At 48.3% G+C, this 20,477-nt stretch overlaps 4 protein-coding genes across 7 annotated transcripts in view; 2 read left to right on the top strand and 2 right to left on the bottom strand.

Annotated features, from left to right (window-relative positions):
* The first annotated feature begins 4,076 nt into the window (after positions 1-4,076).
* TNFAIP8L2 (tumor necrosis factor, alpha-induced protein 8-like 2) lies at positions 4,077-7,187 on the top strand. The gene is made up of 2 exons (XM_011973559.1): positions 4,077-4,170; positions 6,104-7,187. Exon 2 carries the CDS (start codon positions 6,136-6,138, stop codon positions 6,688-6,690), a length of 555 nt encoding a protein of 184 aa, XP_011828949.1. The 5' UTR covers positions 4,077-4,170; positions 6,104-6,135; the 3' UTR covers positions 6,691-7,187.
* On the bottom strand, positions 7,186-13,380 carry LYSMD1 (LysM, putative peptidoglycan-binding, domain containing 1). Of its 2 annotated transcripts, none has more exons than XM_011973561.1 (3): positions 13,178-13,380; positions 9,143-9,507; positions 7,186-8,453 (listed from the first exon to the last, which is right to left on the bottom strand). In XM_011973561.1, the coding sequence occupies exons 1-3, from the start codon at positions 13,211-13,213 to the stop codon at positions 8,315-8,317; spliced, it is 540 nt and encodes a 179-aa protein (XP_011828951.1). In that variant the 5' UTR covers positions 13,214-13,380; the 3' UTR covers positions 7,186-8,314. The 2 variants fall into 2 exon arrangements, with proteins under 2 accessions (XP_011828951.1, XP_011828950.1); XM_011973560.1 differs by having other exon boundaries at positions 12,512-13,345.
* Positions 13,381-13,453: 73 nt separating this feature from the next.
* LOC105534736 (sodium channel modifier 1) lies at positions 13,454-16,886 on the top strand. 2 transcript variants are annotated; one of them, XM_011973558.1, is made up of 7 exons: positions 13,454-13,685; positions 13,911-13,981; positions 14,338-14,426; positions 14,524-14,621; positions 14,729-14,817; positions 15,621-15,815; positions 16,734-16,886. In XM_011973558.1, the coding sequence occupies exons 2-7, from the start codon at positions 13,965-13,967 to the stop codon at positions 16,831-16,833; spliced, it is 588 nt and encodes a 195-aa protein (XP_011828948.1). In that variant the 5' UTR covers positions 13,454-13,685; positions 13,911-13,964; the 3' UTR covers positions 16,834-16,886. The 2 variants fall into 2 exon arrangements, with proteins under 2 accessions (XP_011828948.1, XP_011828947.1); XM_011973557.1 differs by having other exon boundaries at positions 13,460-13,636.
* An 841-nt stretch (positions 16,887-17,727) lies between these two features.
* Positions 17,728-20,477, bottom strand: part of TMOD4 (tropomodulin 4 (muscle)) — a 5,621-nt gene continuing 2,871 nt past the window's right edge. Inside the window, exons 5-10 of one of the 2 annotated variants that reach the window (XM_011973555.1) lie at positions 19,963-20,052; positions 19,373-19,503; positions 19,173-19,280; positions 18,661-18,804; positions 18,260-18,404; positions 17,728-17,844 (exon numbers count right to left, since the gene is read on the bottom strand). In XM_011973555.1, coding sequence (XP_011828945.1) covers positions 17,822-17,844; positions 18,260-18,404; positions 18,661-18,804; positions 19,173-19,280; positions 19,373-19,503; positions 19,963-20,052 — 641 coding nt within the window. In that variant the 3' untranslated portion in view covers positions 17,728-17,821. The remainder of the gene's footprint in view (positions 17,845-18,259; positions 18,405-18,660; positions 18,805-19,172; positions 19,281-19,372; positions 19,504-19,962; positions 20,053-20,477) is intronic. The other variant, XM_011973556.1, reaches the window with a different exon arrangement.

Below are 20,477 nucleotides of genomic sequence, written 5' to 3'. Positions count from 1 at the left end.
TCTCTACTAAATACAAAAAACTAGCCAGGCGAGGTGGTGGGCGCCTGTAGTCCCAGCTACTTGGGAGGCTAAGGCAGGAGAATGGCGTAAACCCGGGAGGCGGAGCTTGCAGTGAGCTGAGATCTGGCCACTGCACTCCAGCCTGGGCGACAGAACAAGACTCCGTCTCAAAAAAAAAAAAAAAAAAAAAAAAAGAGTAAAAGCTGTGAACTATCTCCAGCTATGTCAGGCTGACTTACTTGACTGCTTTAAATCACACTAAACTTACTCTTTCTGAACTGATATGAGAGTACTGATCTTAACCATGGTAAAACCTCAACTAAAACAAACATAGGACTGTTCCATCCTGAATACTTTTCCAAATAACTGAAGTTTATCCAATTAAGTGCAAAATATCTTCATTTTGCTTCAAAGTAGAAATTGCTCAAAAAAGTACTATTCATTTCCTGTAGATTATACAGTGGAAAGAGCACCATTGAAAGTCAGTGAGACTTAGCTAGATTCATCTCTGGAGTATGGCTTTGGATAAACTACTTATCTCTAAGTCTGACTCTGTCTTCTGTAAGTAGACATACTACCTTCCTGCCTACTTCTTAGGATCCAATAAGATACTGTAGGTGAAATGTTTTGCAAATTCAAAAGTGTTTTGCACATTTAAGATACCATTGTTTGGCCAGGGTGCACAGTGACTTACTCCTGTAATCTCAGCACTTTGGGAGATTGAGGCAGGAGGTCTGTTTGAGTCCACAAGTTCGAGGCTGCAGTGAGCAGTGACTGAGCCACTGTACTCCAGCCTGGGCAAGATAGCAAGACCCTGTCTCTAAAAAAAATTTGTGGCCAGGTGCAGTGGCTCACGCCTGTAATCCCAGCACTTTGGAAGGTCGAGGTGGGTGGATCACAGTTCAAGACCAGCCTGGCCAATATGGTGAAACTCCGTCTCTACTAAAAATACAAAAAAATTAGCCAGGCGTGGTGGCACATGCCTGTAATCCCAGCTACTCAGGAGGCTGAGTCAGAAGAATTGCTTGAATCCAGGAGGTGGAGGTTGCAGTGAGCTGAGATTGTGCCACTGCACTCCAGCCTGGGTGACAGAGCGAGACTCCATCTCAAAAAAAAGAAAAAAAATGTTTTTGGCCAGGTGCGGTGGCTCACGCCTGTAATCTCAGCAGTTTGGGAGGCTGAAGTGGGTGGATCACAAGGTCAGGAGTTCAAGACCAGCCTGGCCAAGATGGTAGAAACCCCGTCTCTACTAAAAATACAAAAATTAGCCAGGCATGGCAGTGGGTGCTTGAAATCCCAGCTAGTCAGGAGGCTGAGGCAGAGAATCTGCTGAACCTGGGACGCAGAGGTTGCAGTGAGCTGAGATCATACCACTGCACTCCACCCTGGGCAACAGAGTAAGACTCTGTCTCAATTGAAAAAAAAAAGAGCGAGAGAGAGAAAATAAAAGACCTCCCCAAGAATGAAGTAAATGAACATTATAACATGTGACTCCTATGTTGCTACCATTTTCCCCTCATATCCTGGTTTTGGATATGTTTTGACTTTATTCTTTCAGCACATATTTATTGAGCACAGTATGTGCCAAGCACTATGCAGACACTAAAACATAATCTAAGCTCGGTGGGTAGACAGTTAATAAAATCACAAATTACAGATGGGTGCTATGGCTCATGCCTGTAATCCCAGCACTTTGGGAGGCCAAGAGAGCTTGAGGCCAGGAGTTCGAGACCAGCCTGGTCAACATGGCGAAACCCTGTCTCTACTAAAAATTCAAAAATTAGCCAGGTGTGGTGGCGGTGTAATCCCAGCTATCAGGGAGGCTGAAGCAGGAGAATCACTTGAATGTGAAAGGCAGAGGCTGCAGTGAGCTCAAATCGTGTCACTGCACTCCAGCCTGGGCGACAGGGACAGAGCAAGACTCTGAGAAAGAAAGAAAAGACAGAGAGAAAGAGAGAGAGAGGGAGGGAGGGAGGGAGGAATGAAGGAAGGAAGGAAGGAAGGAAGGAATGAAGGAAGGGGAGTTTGAAACTGGAGAGAAAAACAGGTGAAGACTAGGTAGCAGAATTCTGAATCCAGAAGTTATTATTGTATTTGCATCTTCTTATATTTTTATTCCCTTTATTCTTTTTCTTTTCGTTTCTTTTCTTTTCTTTTTTTTTTTTTTTTTGGAGACACAGTCTCACTCTATCACCAGGCTGGAGTGCAGTGGCACTATCTCGGCTCACTACAACCTCTGCCTGCCTGGTTCAAGCGAATCTCCTGCCTCAGCTTCCCGAGTAGCTGGGACTACAGGCGCGCCACCATGCCCAACTAATTTTTGTATTTTTAGTAGAGACAGGGTTTCACCAGGTTAGCCAGGATGGTCTTGATCTCCTGACCTCAGGTGATCCACCCACCTTGGCTTCTCAAAGTGTTGGGATTACAGGCGTGAGCCACCGAGACAGGGTTTCACCACGTTGACCAGGCTGGTCTCAAACTCCTGACCTCAGGTGATCCACCCGCCTTGGCTTCCCAAAGTGTTGGGATTACAGGCTGAGCCACCACGCCCGGCCTGGAGCAACTTTTTTAAAGCTTGCTGTGATCTGATCTTTTTCCTTCTTCACTTATCTCTCAAACAACCTACATTCCAGACATATATCACCACTTCCTGAGAATGTCCTGTATTATGTTTTTTTCCTGTATGTGCTTACGCCATCCCCATCATCTGGGACTTCTTCCCTATCTCTGGCTATTAAGTAGTTGAATCTATCTTTCCAAGCCCTATCATAATTAAGCTTTCAAAATTATTTAAATCCCCATTAAAGTTAATGGCATTGTTTGACTAGTATTACTGTTATTTACGCTTAAGGTTATCTCCCTGGCCAGATTCCCTGTAAGATTCTTGATGGCAAGTGTTTTTGTCTCATTCAGCAACTGTGACTTCCAGCATGGGTGCAGTGGCTCACACCTGTAATCCCAACACTTTGGGAGGCCAAGTGGGAGGATTGCTTGAGCCTAGAAGTTCAGCCTGGGCAACAGAGTGAGACCTTCCTCTCTACAAAAAAAAAAAAAAGGAAGGCCTGGTGGTGTGCACCTCTGGTCCCAGCTACTAGGGAGGCTGAAGTAGGAAGATCTCTTGAGCTCAGGAGGTCAAGGCTGCAGTCAGCTGTGATGATGCCACTGCACTCCAGCCTGGGCAACAGAACGAGACCCTATCTCAAAAACAAAACAACAAACAAACAAACAAAACTCAATTGTGACTGCTCCTCATTTTGTATCCCTTTAGCAGCTACAAAGCTCACCCTGCGGCGTGCAGTGGCTCACACCTGTAATCTCAGCACTCCGGGAGGCCAAGGTGGATCACCTGTCAGGAGTTTGAGAGCATTCTGGCCCACATGGTGAAACCCTGTCTCTACTAAAAATACAAAACAAGCCGGGCATGGTGGCACATGCCTGTAATCTCAGCTACTTGGGAGGTTGAGGCAGGAGAATCACTTGAACCTGGGAGGCAGAGCTTGCAGTGAGCCGAGATCACGCCTTTGCACTCCACCCTGGGCTACAAGAGCAAAACTCCGTCTCAAAAAAAAAAAAAAAGCAACTCAGTAGGCTTATTCCTCTGGGCTAGTGATTCAGTGCTGTGCTGGCACCTGCTGGTCACCTGTGGTGCAGCAGCCCTGGTCCCAGCACCTTCCTCCCTTCAGTATTAAGGGTTGTGACAGTCTGTGCCCTTACCTAGCAATCACTGGAATAATATATTAAATACTCGCCCCACAGCACCACCTTTCAATCTGCAGAACTTTTCCCACTAGCTTCCTACCCCAGAAATTTGGACTTTACATCCTTCCCAGTACTGCAGAAATATAAGGACAGGATCTCCAGGAACTGGGCAGCAAGAAAAGAAAGAAGCAATGTGAGAGTAGAGTATGCAAATCCCTTTTCCCCCTTCAAAGAATCAAGACTGTTTCCAACAGAATTCCACTCTTTTTGACCTTTGTCTTATTTCTAGGTTGCTCTTGGGCCAGAGGCCTTCTTGGAGACAGTAGTGATGAACCGGAGGTTGAGCAGAGAGTAGGTAGGCGGGGCTCAAGGGGTGGGGCCAAGCCAAAGGGCTCTCACACTAAGTGAAGCTTCTCCATTCTGTAAGCTTTCCCGGAACATCCAAGGCAAGACTGGCACCCAGCACAGCAGGTGAGGGACCGGCAGTGACAGAATGGTAGACTTTAGGGGTAATGGTGGCAGAGGAGTCTCCAGCTCTTTCAGTCTTAGCTTTTCATATTGTGAAACTCTTGCTTGTACAATTCTTGGGTCCTTTGTAGAGCTTAACTTAGTTTTTCTGGTGGCAAGGCAGCCTCTGAAAGACCTGGTTTTGGATGCAGTCGGGGCAGGGCTGAGGGATGCAGGTGGATCCATATCCGTATGGATGTGTGTGAAATGCAAGGAAGTCTTAGGAGACAAGGAGATGGACGGGTAAGGGCCAGAGGGAGAGTATGGCCAGGCCAGAGAGGATTATAGGGAGGACCCAGACAAGATAAAAAGGGAGACTGAAACAGGGAGAGAGGGAGAGGACAGCGGAACAAATGTGAGACGGCAATGGGAGCAATGGAGAGCTAGGTAACAGGAAGGCCAAGGAGGAAGGAAGGCTCACATGGAGCAATCTCCTCTTCCGGCTGGGGAACATGGTCCAGAAAGCCCCAAGGCAAGCTGGGAGCAAAGCAAGGTTCAGGTTTCCACTGGAAGGATTCAGCTGGGGAAGAAACCCCCTCAGTCCCCACCTCCCCTGCCTCTTCAGACTCCCATTTTGGCTTGGGGGAGAGGGCGAGGCTGCTCCTCACTGCGGTCACAGCCACATCCTGCAGAGCAGGGGAGGGGGAAGTAAGAAGCAAAACAACCAGAAGAACCACAGGCGAAGACCATGGGGAGAGAACCCTGGACACATGGAGCTGATATGCCGCCAAGAAGGTCCTGAGTTCAGTGTAGCAGAAGGCTCAGACCTTCAGGACTGCCTGCCCTTCTTGAGGTGCTGGTTTCTTGTGCTTCCTCAGTTGGCTTTAACCACACTGGGAGCATTCTGGGGAAGGAGGTTTCTCTGGATTATTTGGTTTGAAGCCCATCTTTATCATTTACTAGTGACTTTGGCCAAATTGCTAAATTTCTCTTAGCTTCAGTTTTCTCACTGCAAAATGGGAATACCTACCTTAACCTTATACAGGATTGGGAAGACTAAGATGACTGACATAAAGCACTTGGCACATAGTAGGTTCTCAGTAAATGTTAGTTATTACTCCTATTAGGATTCCTGGGATGCTTATGCTTCTTACTTTAAAGGAAGTACAGTGCAATAGCTGCCACTGGCTTTGGGGGCCAAAAAATGAGTTGTGTTTGATCTTGGGTAAATTATTTAATGTAAGTATCATTTGCTCAGCTGTAAAACAAGGATGGTAATACCTATACCACACAGACATATGGCACAGAGTCAGTGTCCAAAAATGGTAGCTGTAAGAATTCTGTCAGGCTGGGCGTGGTGGCTCACACCTATATTCCCAGCACTTGGGGAGGTCGAGGTGGGTGGATCACGAGGTCAGGAGATCAAGACCAGCCTGGCTAACATGGTGAAACCCCATCTCTACTAAAAAATACAAAAATTAGCCGGGCATGGTGGTGGGGGCCTGTAATCCCAACTACTTGGGAGGCTGAGGCAGGAGAATAGCTTGAACTTGGGAGGTGGAGGTTGCAGTGAACAGAGATCACACCCCTGCACTCCAGTCTGAGTGACAAAGCAAGACTCCGTCTCAAAAAAAAGAATTATCTGTCAGGTAAGCCCTGTCTTCACTGCAGCAGCAACAGCCTACTTCCCCTTGAGATGTAACTTGTGCTAGGCTAGCCTCCCGTGTGCCCACATTCCTCCAGCCGGAGCTATCGCCACTCCCATGGGCTGTTTTGGAGTCAAGATTTGCTACAGCACTAAGGGGAAAAAGCAGGAGAAAGGCATAGAGGACTGAGGGGCCCCAGGGGGCGGGGAGGATGACAAACAAAGATGATGATGACATGGAAACTAAAGAAGCAACAGAAAGGGGAAAAGTCATTTCTCTCTTTCTAAGGAAGCCTGTGGCCTTTCTTCTAGTGACTGACCACATACCCCACTCTCCAGGACCCATGGAGTCCTTCAGCTCAAAGAGTCTGGCACTGCAAGCAGAGAAGAAGCTACTGAGTAAGATGGCGGGTCGGTCTGTGGCTCATCTCTTCATAGATGAGACAAGCAGTGAGGTGCTAGATGAGCTGTACCGTGTGTCCAAGGAGTACACGCACAGCCGGCCCCAGGCCCAGCGCGTGATCAAGGACCTGATCAAAGTGGCTGTCAAGGTGGCTGTACTGCACCGCAATGGCTCCTTCGGCCCCAGTGAGCTGGCCCTGGCTACCCGCTTTCGCCAGAAGCTGCGGCAGGGTGCCATGACGGCACTTAGCTTTGGCGAGGTAGACTTCACCTTCGAGGCTGCTGTTCTGGCTGGCCTGCTGACCGAGTGCCGGGATGTGCTGCTGGAGTTGGTGGAACACCACCTCACGCCCAAGTCACATGGCCGCATCCGCCACGTGTTTGATCACTTCTCTGACCCAGGTCTGCTCACAGCCCTCTATGGGCCTGACTTCACTCAGCACCTTGGCAAGATCTGTGACGGGCTCAGGAAGCTGCTAGATGAAGGGAAGCTCTGAGAGCCCCGAGTCTAGCACATTCCACTTCGACAAAATGGCTGACTGAGAAAACACAGATAATGAGCTTCCTAACCCTGCTCAGCTGCCACTAACGCTTTTCAATCTTCAGGCTTCATTCCTTCCCAAGAGTGCTTTTGACTCTGAGACCAGCCCATCCCCACACAGCTGGTGGAGAAGGAGCAACACTGAGGGGTGAGGCCTCTCTCCCACTCCAGCCCCAGGACAGGAAACAGAACTGCCTGAAAAAGGTGAAGTGAAACTTGGATCTCTATTTCTCCCATAAGGGACTTCTGAAACAGGGAAGCCCCCTCCCATGTGAACCAAGGAAAGGAGGCACAGCCCAGAGAACCCCTCTGGGGACACTAAAGACAGAAGAGGGGAAGGTGGCCCTTAGAAACAGAGCTTGGACAGATGCCAGAGGCTCTGTTCCAGAGTGCAGGAGGAAGGGGCTAGGGCAGGGGAGATTCTCATAGGGGAAATAAAACTACTAGAATATGCACAGGGCTCAATGTTTAATCTGTCCAGCTTCATATACCTTATAGTCATCACAGAAGAAAGGAGGTATATAAACACCACTTCTCTCACCTTTCATCATTTCCAAACAGGAGACTGAGGGAGATTTCCATTATTATTGAGGTTCCCTTACCTACTTCCGTTTGAGAAACAAACAAAACTGTACCATAGATCAGTGCTACAAATTGCAAATAAATATGCAGTGAGGAGGAGGGCATAGAGAGAGAGGGTCTAGAGGGTACGGGGCGTAACAAAGAGACTCTCACAACTGGCTTCCTCTTCAAACCCCAAGGAAAGCCTCCTTCCATCTGTTCCCCTCATCACAGGCTGAGCAGAACATGTCAGAAGGGTGAACTGGTAGAATGGAGGGTTCAGGTCCCTACAGTGCTGCTTTTTCTCAGGGTCAAGAATTGTGAAAAAGTTACAGGGAATTGGTTAGTCAAGACTGAGCCCATTCAACAGGAATGGGGTACCAAAAAAAAAAAAAAACTCAGTTCAAATCTGTCCCTTTAAGATTGGAGAAAAGGCCAGCAGTCATCCATTCTCTGCGGTAGGCTAGGTCACCGATTGCCTCATCCTCAATCACATGTCTGGCCAACAAGGTGGGGAAGGTGGAGAACCAGCACTCATTGGCTCACTGTTCCCGGGTTCTCTCACCCCAGGGCTACAGAAATTCCATTTTTTAGCTAAGACTGGGAAGGAATAAAATATAGCAAATAAATATTACTTCAATATTAGCACCAAATAAATTATGTCACACAGTTGGAGATGAGGAAGAAGCTGAGGGGAGTCTCTGCTTCTCTGTTCTAAGGCCAGGGAATGGTAAAAAGGATAGGAAAGGCAACAAGGATATAAAAAGAGCCTTTTGAGTCTAAAGGACTCAACTCTAGATTCAGCCCAAGAACTGGGAAAGGTCCAGTTCCCATTCCCTAATCTTGCCAATAAAACTGCCCCAGGCCAAGGAATTTTTGGCGGACAAGGAGGCTGGGGAAGATGGCTGGAGTGGAGGGAGGCAGGCTGGTAAGCCATGTTCTTGAGCCTCACCTCAGGCTCCTCTCCCCCTGAAGTTTCTCCTTCAACATCTTGCTTCTCTCAGTCAGTTCTGGGGACATCAGAGTTTGAAGATTTCATCCTCCTGGTCCCGTAGTGTCCGGGTCCGAGAGGTACGGGTCAGCGGCACGGGACCTAGGACTGCTCGTTGCTGCATCCGAGGGGAGCTCAGGTGGAGACCTGCATCCTCCCCAGGTACCCTGCAAGTGAGGAAAGGGGGGAAAGAGTGACAGATCAAGGGAAGAACCTCACAATGGGCTAAGTGAGAGGTACATGGAAAGCTGTCTTCTAATACATAAGCTGGTTGCTTCAAGACAGTCTCAATACCTTCTAGATAAATCCTAACCCTAATGCTCCTTCATGGATGACCAGAGCAGTAAAAACAGTTAACTGTCGGCTGGGCATGGTGGCTCACGCCTGTAATCTCAGCACTTTGCGAGGCTGAGGCGGGCAGATCATGAGGTCAGGAGTTCGAGATCATCCTGGCTAACACAATGAAACCCCGTCTCTACTAAAAATACAAAAAATCAGCCAGGCGTGGTGGTGGGTGCCTTTAGTCCCAGCTACTTGGGAGGCTGAGGCAGGAGAATGGCGTGAACCCGGGAGGCGGAGCTTCCACCACTGCATTTTAGCCTGGGCAACACAGCGAGACCCCGTCTCAAAAAAAGTCAACTGTCTGACTCCAATAAGAACACAGAACCCAGTTTTCCACTGCCTCTACCTGTGTCAGCAGGCATCGTCTCTGCTCATTGCTTTGGGGCCACATGGGGGAAAGGTATCACCTTGCCTCTGTTGGCACTGTGCTTACTTACTTGTGTTTGTGGTTAGGTAAGATAGGAAGAATGGAGGAGTCTAGGGAGGAACTTATAAGGAACCATTCAACACTCACCCACTTTCCCCTTTTTTCAGCTTCTGGGCAGCAGCCTTCTTGGACAGGCTGATCTGTGAATCAAGCTTCTTAAGGAAATCAGAGGCAGAGAGGTCATGGATGGGCGTGGGGGTTTCCTGGCCAGGTGTGGGGAAGACTTCACCATTGGCACGTCCTGCTCCTGTCTCTTGTTTCTTCCTCTCAGTTGAGTGTGGCCAAACTTCATCGTTACTTGGGTGTACTTCTTCCTCTCCATCTTTTTCTTCCTCAGAATCCAAACCATTGAACAGGTCTCTGGGCTCTGTCAGGATGGGGATGTAGAGGGTTTTCTTCAGGAAAATGGAGTCATTAGTATAAAGGCGGTTTGCACGTTTAATCTGTTCCATCTTAAAAAAAAAAAAAAAGAGTCAACAAAATTAAGGACAGTAATAATGATCAATCTTACATTGCATCTCGAGCTTTTTAAAGTGACTGCACAGAGTCTTCTTTGATTCCATAACAACCAAGCTAAAGTACAAAGGGCTGACATTATTTCTACTTTATAGATGAGTGGTTTTCACACTTTTTGGTCTTAGGGCCCCCTTACATTTTAAAAACTTATTGTGCAAGCTGGGCGCAATGTCTGATGCCTGTAATTCCAGCTACTCAGGAGGCTGAGGCGGGAGGACAGCTTGAGCCCAGGAATGAGAGTCCAGCCTGAGCAATATAGTGAGACCCCATTTCTAAAAATAAAAAAATAAAATAAAAATAAATGAATAAACAAATAAAAATGAAGGAACTGAGGCTCAGAGAGGTTAAGCTACTTGCCTGAAACTATCTATCAAGTTAATGACACAGCTAGAACGACAATCCTGGGTCTTTTCACTGCTTCTGGGAAAGGTTTTCACACTATACTATTAACAATGTCAGTAATAAATATTTATTTTGACCTATCTATTCATCACTGGACCTAGTGACTGGCATCACCATCTATTTGCCTGGCCTTCCAAGGTAAAAACATCAATGTCATCCTTAACTAATACTTGCCTTTCATCACCATACCAAGTGGTCAACAAAACTGCTTCAAAAATCTCTCTCACATCTGGTCTCATCTTCAGGCCTATTGCCAAAGATTTAAAATAGACCCAAAGTATTTCTCATCTGGGGTTATTGCAAAAGTTTAACTGGCCTTCCTCACTCTATTTCTACTCATCCTCCTCTTGGCATCTATCTTTCTAAAAAAATAAATCTGATTAACCCACTACCCTGCTTATAAACCTCCTATGGACTCCTCATTGGCTAAAGATAAAAACCAAATTAGCATTCAAGGGCTTTCTCAATCCAGCTCCCAAAGGAAATGTCTAGATTAATCTCCCTTTGCCACCTCTACATTTTGCTATCCTGAACTTTTTATTTTTCTTTGAACATTCCATGATCTTTTTCACACTTTATTCATGCTGTTACTTCTGCCTGAAATGCTCCTGCCCCTCTACGATCCCATTCTCTGCTTGGAAAACTTCTATTCATCAACCACCACTCCCTTTGTGTTACCTTCTTCAGGACTCCTAATGCATACTGTAAATATTGCTATAATCATACACAACCCTACTATAATATTATTCACCTCTTTAAATATTTGCTTTGCCTAAACCCTATGAGTCCTTTAAGGGCAAGGATTGTGACTTGCTGTCTCTGTATCCCCAGGCAGTCGTTAGCATCCTACAGACTTTGACACATAGCAGGGGCCCATTAATGCTTTATTTAAAAATTATTAATTATAATTATCTAATTATTATAATAATTAGATAATGAAATATAGAAACTACAGATATAGTATATTAGTATTTTTTTTCTTCTTTTTTTTTTTTTTGGAGACAAGGTGTCACTCTGTTGCCCAGCCTGGAGTGTAATGGCACAATCTCAGTTCACTGCAACCTCCGCCTCCCGGGCTCAAGTGATCCTCTGCCTCAGCCTCCCCAGTAGTTGGGATTACAGGCACATGCCATCACATCCAGCTAATTTTTGTATTTGTTGTAGAGATGGGGTTTCACCACATTGCCCAGGCTGGTCCTATACTCCTGAGCTCAAGCAATCCACCCGCCTCAGCCTCCCAAAGTGCCGGGATTACAGCACAGGCATGAGCCACCACGCCTGGCCCACCCCAGCCCCTTTCCAACTAAAATTTAATCTTTCTGATTTCCTATCCGTTTTTTTATTTTGAGACAGAGTCTCGCTCTGTTGCCCAGGCTGGAGTGCTGGAGTGCAGTGGTGCGATCTCAGCTCATCACAACCTTCACCTCCCAGGTTCAAGCAATTCTTCTGCCTCAGCCTCCTGAGTAGCTGGGATTTCAGGCGAGCACCACCACGCCCGGCTAATTTTTGTATTTTTAGTTGAGACAGTGTTTTGCCATGTTAGCCAGACTGGTCTCGTACTCATAACCTTAGGTGATCCATTTGCCTCAGCCTCCCAAAATGCTAGGATTACAGGGGTGAGCCACCATGCCTGGCCCTGATTCTTTGTTAATACCTTTACAAATTCACCACGTTCTGTCACTTGTAATCATTATTTGTGTACCTGTTCATTTCTCATTAGGCCATAAATTACATGAGGACAGCAACCATATAGTTTAAGTTTCTGTCTCCCAGAAAAGTTATCACAGTGCTTTAAATGTTGGCTAAAGCATAAAAATGTTGGCTAAATTCAACATTTGCTTGAGTGAGATGGAACAAGAAAACAGGGGTGGGGGTAGGGGGAGTAACCTCATCAACTTCAATGCTATACATTTTTACATCTATCCAATTTCCCCCATGCATAACCTGAAATACTTGGTGTAGAGTACCTGTTTTGTGCCAGGGAAGCCGCCTTACTAGAAAGAAGGCAGAGCACTGAGGAGGAACCAAGAGCAAGGAGAGGTAGGCACTTTAGGAACTGAGAACTAAAAATAAGCTCTCCATTATTTGCTGTAAACGTTTAATCACTCTCAATGTAAAATTTTCTGTGTGGTTTACAGAGTCAGACAGACCTGTTTGAATCCCATATCTGACACTCATTATTTGACCTTAGTCAAAATGGTTAACCAATCCAAGTCTCAGTTTCTTCATCTGCCAAAAGGGAACAATAAATGTATACTTGATACGGACGTGAGGGTGAAATGAGCTAACGTATGTGAAGCCCCTAGCACAGTGTCTGGCATGATAAAATAGGAGCTGTTCCTCTCCATTGGAATAGTAGAGCAGAACTTGTCCCAACCACGCAGTGCAACACTGTGATGGGAAAACAAAGATAAAGGCAGAACAGAGTTCAACACATTAGGAACATTTCAGGGGAGGTTACCTAGAAGGTCCACTACATTCTTCTCAGGACTAAATCCCTCCTGACTGTTGTCTGCACCCCAATCCTGGAAAACTCACCGTCACCCCATATTTGAGTGCTAGTCCAGCCAGGGTGTCTCCGGGCTCCAACTGATGCTCCAGGCGTCTTTCCCTCACTGGGGAGCAGGCCGATTGCACCAGGCTTCCATATGAACGAGCCCGGCTCCCGTGAAGCAGTCCTGACCCCCCTGGCGGGGGCTGTCTAGACGGGGAAGCCATCTCTTCACCCTGCCGACAGCTAGGTTGCAACTAGGGGAGGCCCGACCGAGACTGCGAGTGACAGGCCTGAAGTCTGGGAATAGATATTCAGGGGATTCCTTTCCCCTTCTCTCTTTCCCTGTGTCCCCGCCTCCGCAGCACTACGCCACCTGCCCCCTCCCGGTTTCTCCTCCCTCCAAGTCCTTATCCACAAATCTGTCCCTTGAGTATTCAGTCCCTCCCTGATTCGCCCCTAAGCACCCCTCCGACTTTGAACTCCCCCACAACTCCTCGCTACATTGACCTCTGACCTTTGAACTCTAGAAATAATCCTCAACACTCTTTCCTCAGTTTGCCCCCAAGTAGCCTGGCCTCAGGGCGCTCCCACATCCCAGCTCTGCCCGGTCCCGGGGTTTGTTTGCTAGAGCCAGGAACAAATCAGGCCCACCCCAGGTGAACTGTCGCCGCAGACGAAGAGCGTGAGGATTGCGAGAATTTGTAGTACACCTTCCACTCAGAGATCCTCAAAGGTCCGCTCCGCATCAGATAGGTCACACCCTCAAATTTCGGCTCCACATCTAGGTTCTTGTCCCTCTAAACGCCTCAGATCCACCAAGATGCAAGGGCCTGGATCCAGCTGAGCGGCAAGGTCTTTGAGGAAAAGACTTCATTTCCCAAAAGGCTTCGCGTCTGCGGAGTCGCACGGCACCATAGGAAATGCAGTTCCCTCCACGCGCCAGAGAGTGGATATCCGGATGGCGCAATGCATGCGTGGAAGTGCATCCCCGGAAGTACGGGGGCCGACAGGAAGACAAAGAAAAAAGAGAAGGCGCGGTCCCGCTCTTGCTACGGTGGCCTAGAGGAGTGGCGAAACCGGAACAAGAAAATTTATCACTTCTGGGACTCACAGTCGTGATGTCTTTCAAGAGGGAAGGAGACGATTGGAGTCAACTCAATGTGCTCAAAGTAAGCGTGAGCGGAGAGGATCTGCAGCCTCTTCAGTCGCTCTCTGAAGGTTGGGAAGGAGCTTTGTTTCATTGCTCTGGCAACAACTCGGGGGTGCAGGAGAGAACCAGGCGACTTAGAGCTGTGTAGTGACTCCTTTTTCGGTCTATGATCACTGTTCTCCCCAGGGTCCTTATGTCCTTATTCCGTTTGACTCCTCATTTCTGTCATTTGACTTCCATCCCTCTCTCCTACCCTGCTGATCCATCCGGATTTCTTCCCCTACTCCCTGCAGAAAAGAAGAGTCGGGGACCTCCTCGCCAGTTACATCCCAGAGGATGAGGCGCTGATGCTTCGGGATGGACGGTAAGAGCGAGGAGTGGCTCAAGCCTGAGGGTTTTGCGGTTAGAGGCTCAATAGCTGTGTTGCCCAGGCTGTCCTTGAACTCTAGGGCTCAAGTGATCCTGCCTCCTCAGCGTCGCGATTAGCTGGGATTACAGGCGCACGCCACCACGCCCGGCTTCAACAAACTTTTGTTATTAATTAGGACAGCAGAAGTATCTAGGATTCTTTGGCGGCTAGTGAGGACTGGAAGAAGTGGAGATTGGGTCACCAGGGAGTTGGGTTTTGCAAAGACTGCTAGGACAGGGTGGGACTTACGGCAGGGACAGGCCCAACCCTCTTCCCCTAGACCAGTTATCCTCTTCTCTACCCCTGCTCAGCTTTGCTTGTGCCATCTGCCCCCATCGACCGGTACTGGACACCCTGGCCATGCTGACTGCCCACCGTGCAGGCAAGAAACATCTGTCCAGTAAGTTCGGGAGAAGACAGGGGATGGGGAATAAATCTAAATCTCTGCACACCAGTCTTGGTGCTATGCTTTTAATTCTGTTTCCCTTTCTCTTCAGGCTTGCAGCTTTTCTATGGCAAGAAGCAGCCGGGAAAGGAAAGGAAGCAGAATCCAAGACATCAGAATGAATTGAGGAGGGAAGAAACCAAAGCTGAGGTAATCAGAGAGTGGAGAGTGTGTTCTAGGCAAGACACTGCTGCACACACCAGGCTGGAAGGGCAGAGGGCTGAAGGCTCTGACTCTGTCTCCCATCTTCTTACCAGGCTCCTCTGCTAACCCAGACACGACTTATCACCCAGAGTGCTCTGCACAGAGCTCCCCACTATAACAGTTGCTGCCGCCGGAAGTACAGGTATGGGAGGGGAAAGCCAGAGGCAGGAAGGCTCAGAAGGAGACAGAGGGCTCTAAAAGTGTTTTCCAGTCTGTATTCTGAGGAATACTAGCGTTCTGGAGATGTTACTTAGTGTTTCAAGAAAAGGAATTTTGGCCGGGCACAGTGGCTCACACCGGTAATCCCAGCACTTTTGGAGGCTTAGGCGGGTGGATCACTTGAGATCAGGAGTTCAAGACCAGCCTGGCCAACATGGTGAAACCCCGTCTCTACCAAAAATATAAAAAATTAGCTGTGTGTGGCCGGGCGCGGTGGCTCAAGCCTGTAATCCCAGCACTTTGGGAGGCCGAGACGGGCGGATCACGAGGTCAGGAGATCGAGACCATCCTGGCTAACACGGTGAAACCCCGTCTCTACTAAAAAATACAAAAAAACTAGCCAGGCGAGGTGGTGGGCGCCTGTAGTCCCAGCTACTCGGGAGGCTGAGGCAGGAGAATGGCGTAAACCCGGGAGGCGGAGTTTGCAGTGAGCTGAGATCTGGCCACTGCACCCCAGCCTGGGTGACAGAGCAAGACTCCGTCTCAAAAAAAAAAAAAAAAGAGTAACAGTTTTAAAAGCTATACAAAGTCTTAAGAATTAAAAAAAAAACTTGTAAAATTTAAAGCTAGCCTTTCCCAAATTCATGATTCTAAAATCCTTTGTATGCAGAACTTATTAATATCTTGAAAAATATAGTTTAAGAAACACTGTTTTAAGAGGTTGGGAGTCATAGGAGAGTTGGCTCTTTCCCTTACTGCTTTTACAGACTATTCTTCTCTACCTAGACCAGAAGCCCCTGGTCCCTCTGTCTCCCTTTCCCCTGTGCCACCCTCAGAGGTCGAACTCCAAAGCGGGAAGATCAGTAGGGAACCTGAACCTGGGGCTGGCCCACAGGCCGAGGAGTCAGCAACTGTCTCAGCCCCTGCACCCATGAGCCCCACAAGAAGACGAGCCCTGGACCATTATCTCACCCTTCGAAGGTGAGTGTGCCTAATCAGTTTCCTCAGATTTTCTTTTCTCTCTGACCCTTCTTGTTTCAAAGCTTTTTTTTTTTTTTTTTTTTGAGACGGAGTCTCGCTCTGTCACCAGGCTGGAGTGCAGTGGTGTGATCTCATCTCAGCTCACTGCAACCTCCGCCTCCCAGGTTCAAGCGATTCCCCTGCCTCAACCTCTCGAGTAGCTGGGATTACAAGCATGTGCCACCATGCCTGGCTTATTTTTTGTATTTTAGTAGAGGCGGGGTTTCACTACGTTGGTGAGGATGGTCTCAATCTCCTGACCTTGTGATCCACCCCTCGGCCTCCCAAAGTGCTGGGATTACAGGCGTGAGCCACTGTGCCCGCCCCCCATTTTTTTTTTTTTTTTTTGAGGCAGAGTTTTGTGTGTTCCCTAGGCTGGAGTGCAATGACACAATCTTGGCTCACCACAACCTCCGCCTCCGGGGTTCAAGCGATTCTCTTGCCTCAGCCTCCCGAGTAGCTGGGATTATAGGCATGCCCAGCTAATTTTGTATTTTTAGTAGAGACGGGGTTTCTCCGAGTTGATCAGGCTGATCTTGAACTCCCGACCTCAGGTGATCCACCTGCCTTGGCCTCCCAAAGTGCTAGGATTACAGGCGTGAGCCACCATACCCGGCCTCCTATTGTTGTTTTTTATCTTTGGTTTCGTTTTGTTTTATCCACCCAACTTACATGGCTCTCAATTTTTTCTCACCACTGACTTTTTTTTTTGGTAGAGACAGGGTTTCACCATGTTGGTCATGCTGGTCTTGAACTCCTGACCTCAAGTGATCCACCAACCTTGGCCTCCCAAAGTGCTGGGATTACAGGTGTGAGCTCACCACTAACTTCTTAATAAGCCTCTTTCCTAATCGATGCTATTTTCTCTGATGTTTCCAGCTCAGGATGGATCCCAGATGGACGAGGTCGATGGGTAAAAGATGAAAATGTTGAGTTTGACTCTGATGAGGAGGAACCACCTGATCTCCCCTTGGACTGACACCCTTTTCCCATTCATTCACAAATACACTGCAATGGGTGCTGAGAACTTAACTTTCCTTAAGTCTGGTTCCTTGTCAGATCTCAGGATTTCAGATCTGTTCATTCTCAATCCAACTACTCCTTTCCTGCAATGTACACAGCTCTCCATACTCTTTTTTTTTTTTTTTTGAGGCAGAGTCTTGCTCTGTCGCCCAGGCTGGAGTGCAGTGGCCCGATCTTGGCTCACTGCAAGCTCCGCCTCCCAGGTTCACGCCATTCTCCTGTCTTAGCCCCCCGAGTAGCTGGGACTACAGGTGCGCACCACCACGCCCGGCTAATTTTTTGTATTTTTAGTACAGACGGGGTTTCACTGTGTTAGCCAGGTTGGTCTCGATCTCCTGACCTTGTGATCCGCCCGCCTCGGCCTCCCAAAGTGCTGGGATTACAGGCGTCAGCCACCGCGCCCAGCCACAGCGCTCCATACTTCTAGCCCCTCCCCCACCTTCTACCAAAGCCATGCCAAGCGTCAGCTGCATCAGCCTGGTGCCCTATTAATAAGACTGTCAAAAAGAGGTCTTTGCCCTTCATGTTGTCTGCCTCCTTCTCCACTACCACTCAAAGTCCTTTCCCCCTTCAAACCACATGAGGACTGTGGGTAGGCACTGGAGGGACCTGGCTACATCTGGAAACAGGGCTGCAGCTAAGTTCCCTGTGAAAGTAGAAGAGTTGAAAGGCGTTGGCAGGGTTATGGGGAACACCAAGGGAGGGAGCTCCCCCACCTCCTCCTAGTAACCTGAACCTCTCTGCCTGCTGATCCCCAGAGTATAAATAATCCTCTGGTGAACTGGCAGTAACCCTTGGGGGTTAGCGCCAAGATTCTCACCCCAAAGTCCAAGGAAGGAGGCAGGCAAAATGGATATAAGGGCTTTTATTTACAGGAAAGGAGAACAGATGAGAATTTAAGTGTCTAGTGCTCCCAGCTCTAGTTGGTAAAGGGAAATGCAGTATTATCTCTTCTTTTGCCGGCGACCTGTAAAGGAGGAATATTAAACATAAGTGTTTGTTCCAGCTACTGCTTTCTGCAAAGGCACTCTTCTCCTTTCCAGTCCCTTAGCCAAACTCATAAATTGGTAGTGTCTTAGGCCACCTTACAGGCCCATCCCACATTAACAAAACAAAACAAGAAACCACACCACAAATAAAATTACAATACCTCTAAACAAGTATTGTTATCTCTAGTATCCTTTCTACCTCTCTACTCGTCCATATTTGGGGCAGGGGGAGTTTTCTGTCTTCTTTCTGATCACTCTTGGGATTTGAACTTCTCATGTGAATAGCTCTTTGGTAGCACGCTGGGCTATTAGTCATTAGGTCTGCTTTCAGGAGGATCCACCAATTTCTGCACTTCCCTGCCCACTCCACACATCATGTCTGCAGTTACTCACGTAGTTCATTGTTTCGGGTCATGGCCTGGGCTGCCCGAGCTCGCGGCCCCTGCTGCGTGAAGTGGTAGCCAAAGCGGACAATAGACGGACACTGCTCTAGCACGGTGGCCATCTCCATCTCCACTGCATCACCAGGCCACTGGCGCTGGGGGAGGGAGAGGCAAAAGCTGACAGTCACCCTCTCTGGGCTGTTTACCATCCCAGACCACAGATCCCTTTGGGAGGTCAAAGAAGCTTGTTTCTCCACAGTGGTTGAAGAGAGATGCTGACTTGGCTTCCCTCATAGAGATAATGAAGAGGAGAATTCAAACAAGATTAAATAAGATAGCTGCCCCAGTGGCTGGCTCAGGGAGGAGACTCAATGAGACTGAATGCTAACATCAGGGGAAGGGAAGGCTGACCTGATTGTCTACACGGAGCTCAGTGAGTGTGGCATTTTCCCGAACTGCCTTCAGCACAGCCATGAGTCCTGTGCTGCTAATGAAGTTGGATTCGATGTTTAGGCTCTGGAGGCTACGATTCTCACGCAACATATCAGCCACTGCCTGGGTAGTAGGGACTTGGGTTAGGATTAGGGAACAGTTTCACAGATGACTGAGGAAAGAAAGAACAGGAGCAAGAGGGAAACACAGCTCTTTGAGAAGAGTCCTTGAGGAGCTATAAATGGAGCTAGAGGGATACAGAAAGCAGGGTGGATAGCAGGGGAAAGCAGGGAGATGAATGTGCAGTAGGACTGGGTGTGTTAGAGAGGGTTGAGAGTTAGGAACCATGGCACTGAAGGTAGGAGTCTCCATGAGGGCTGCCCTAAGAAGGCATGATGAGAATAGCACTCCCTAGCAAAACCCTTTATGACAGCCATGCAAGGGGTGCATGTAAGATGTGGAAGAGGGCTGGGGATGTCGACTAGCCTTACATTGGCGATGGGGTCACCACTCCTCGTGGCTACCAGACTGAAGCTCCGCACATAGGTATTTGCTTTCATTGCCTCACACAGCTCACTTAGCATGGGTATTGGGATGTCCTACCAGAGGAGAATAGGAGATGGTGGGCTAAGGGACTCTTGGATGTCAGTGGTTATCCAGAGTTACGGTTTGGAGGATGCAAGTCAAATACCTGTATATTATTCAGGTTCACCTCCTCCAGCTCTTTGTCATTGCTTCGGACCCTCTTTAGTATCTCCTCAATGTTTGTGGGATTTGGGGGTTCATCCGGCACTGGCTTATACTTGTCAGGCTGTACCACACCTGGTGAGTGAGGGCAGGAAGGGAACCCAACATGTTCCCCACAATCTCCTCCCCATTGGTTTTTTCGCTCTATCCACCTAGGCTGGAATGCAGTGGCACAATCTCAGTTCACAGCAGCCTTGACCTCCCGGGTTCAAGCAATTCTTGTGCCTCAGCTTCCCAAGTATAATAGCTGGGATTACAGGAGTGCACCCGGCTAATTTTTGTATTTTTAGTAGAGACACCATGTTGGCCAGGCTGGTCTCGAACTCCTGACCTCAAGTGATCCACCCTCCTCAGCCTCCCTAAATGCTGGGATTACAGGCATGAGCCACCACGCCTGGCACTCCACAGGTTTTCTTATCACTCATGCAGCATGTTCTCTCCCGGAATCATCAGTTTCACCCTTTTCTACCTTCTCCCAGACACTAGGACTGCCTGCCCAGAGCCCTGGAGACCATGCTCCCCAAACACACTCACTACTAATGCCTTCGGTATTGCAGATTTCTCCGCTGCAGAGGGCATCATAGTATTGCTTGTTGCTCATCAGTGTGTACATGTCCAGAATTGCTGGAGAGGGTAAGCAGAGGGGTCACAGGGAATGAGAAGGAACCTGTTCCAAGCCTCCCTCCTACCTCTTTCTGAATCTGCTGCATTTTTAAAGCCTAACCACTTACACTTTGTCAAAGAAGTTCCCTACCCTCTCTCAGCCCCAGGGGTCCTTTCCATAAACTTCTTAAGGCAGTAGTTTCTAAAACATTGAGAAAGGGCTAAGGGAAGGTCCCTTAGGAGCCACTAGAGGGTAAGGGAGTCTATAGCGACTCTCCTCTTTCAGCCAGAATGGTTCCACTTTTTTTGTTTTGTTTTGTTTTTTGAGACAGTCTCGCTCTGTCCCCCAGGCTGGAGTGCAGTGGTGTGATCTTGGCTCACTGCCACCTCCCAGGTTCAAGCAATTCTCCTGCCTCAGCCTCCCAGGTAGCTGGGACTACAGGCGC

Source organism: Mandrillus leucophaeus, unplaced genomic scaffold, assembly GCF_000951045.1.
Source record: "Mandrillus leucophaeus isolate KB7577 unplaced genomic scaffold, Mleu.le_1.0 Scaffold139, whole genome shotgun sequence".
In the NCBI taxonomy this organism is placed as follows: domain Eukaryota; kingdom Metazoa; phylum Chordata; class Mammalia; order Primates; family Cercopithecidae; genus Mandrillus; species Mandrillus leucophaeus.
Note: the sequence above shows the minus strand (reverse complement) of the source record. Positions and strands in the feature narration are given on the sequence as shown.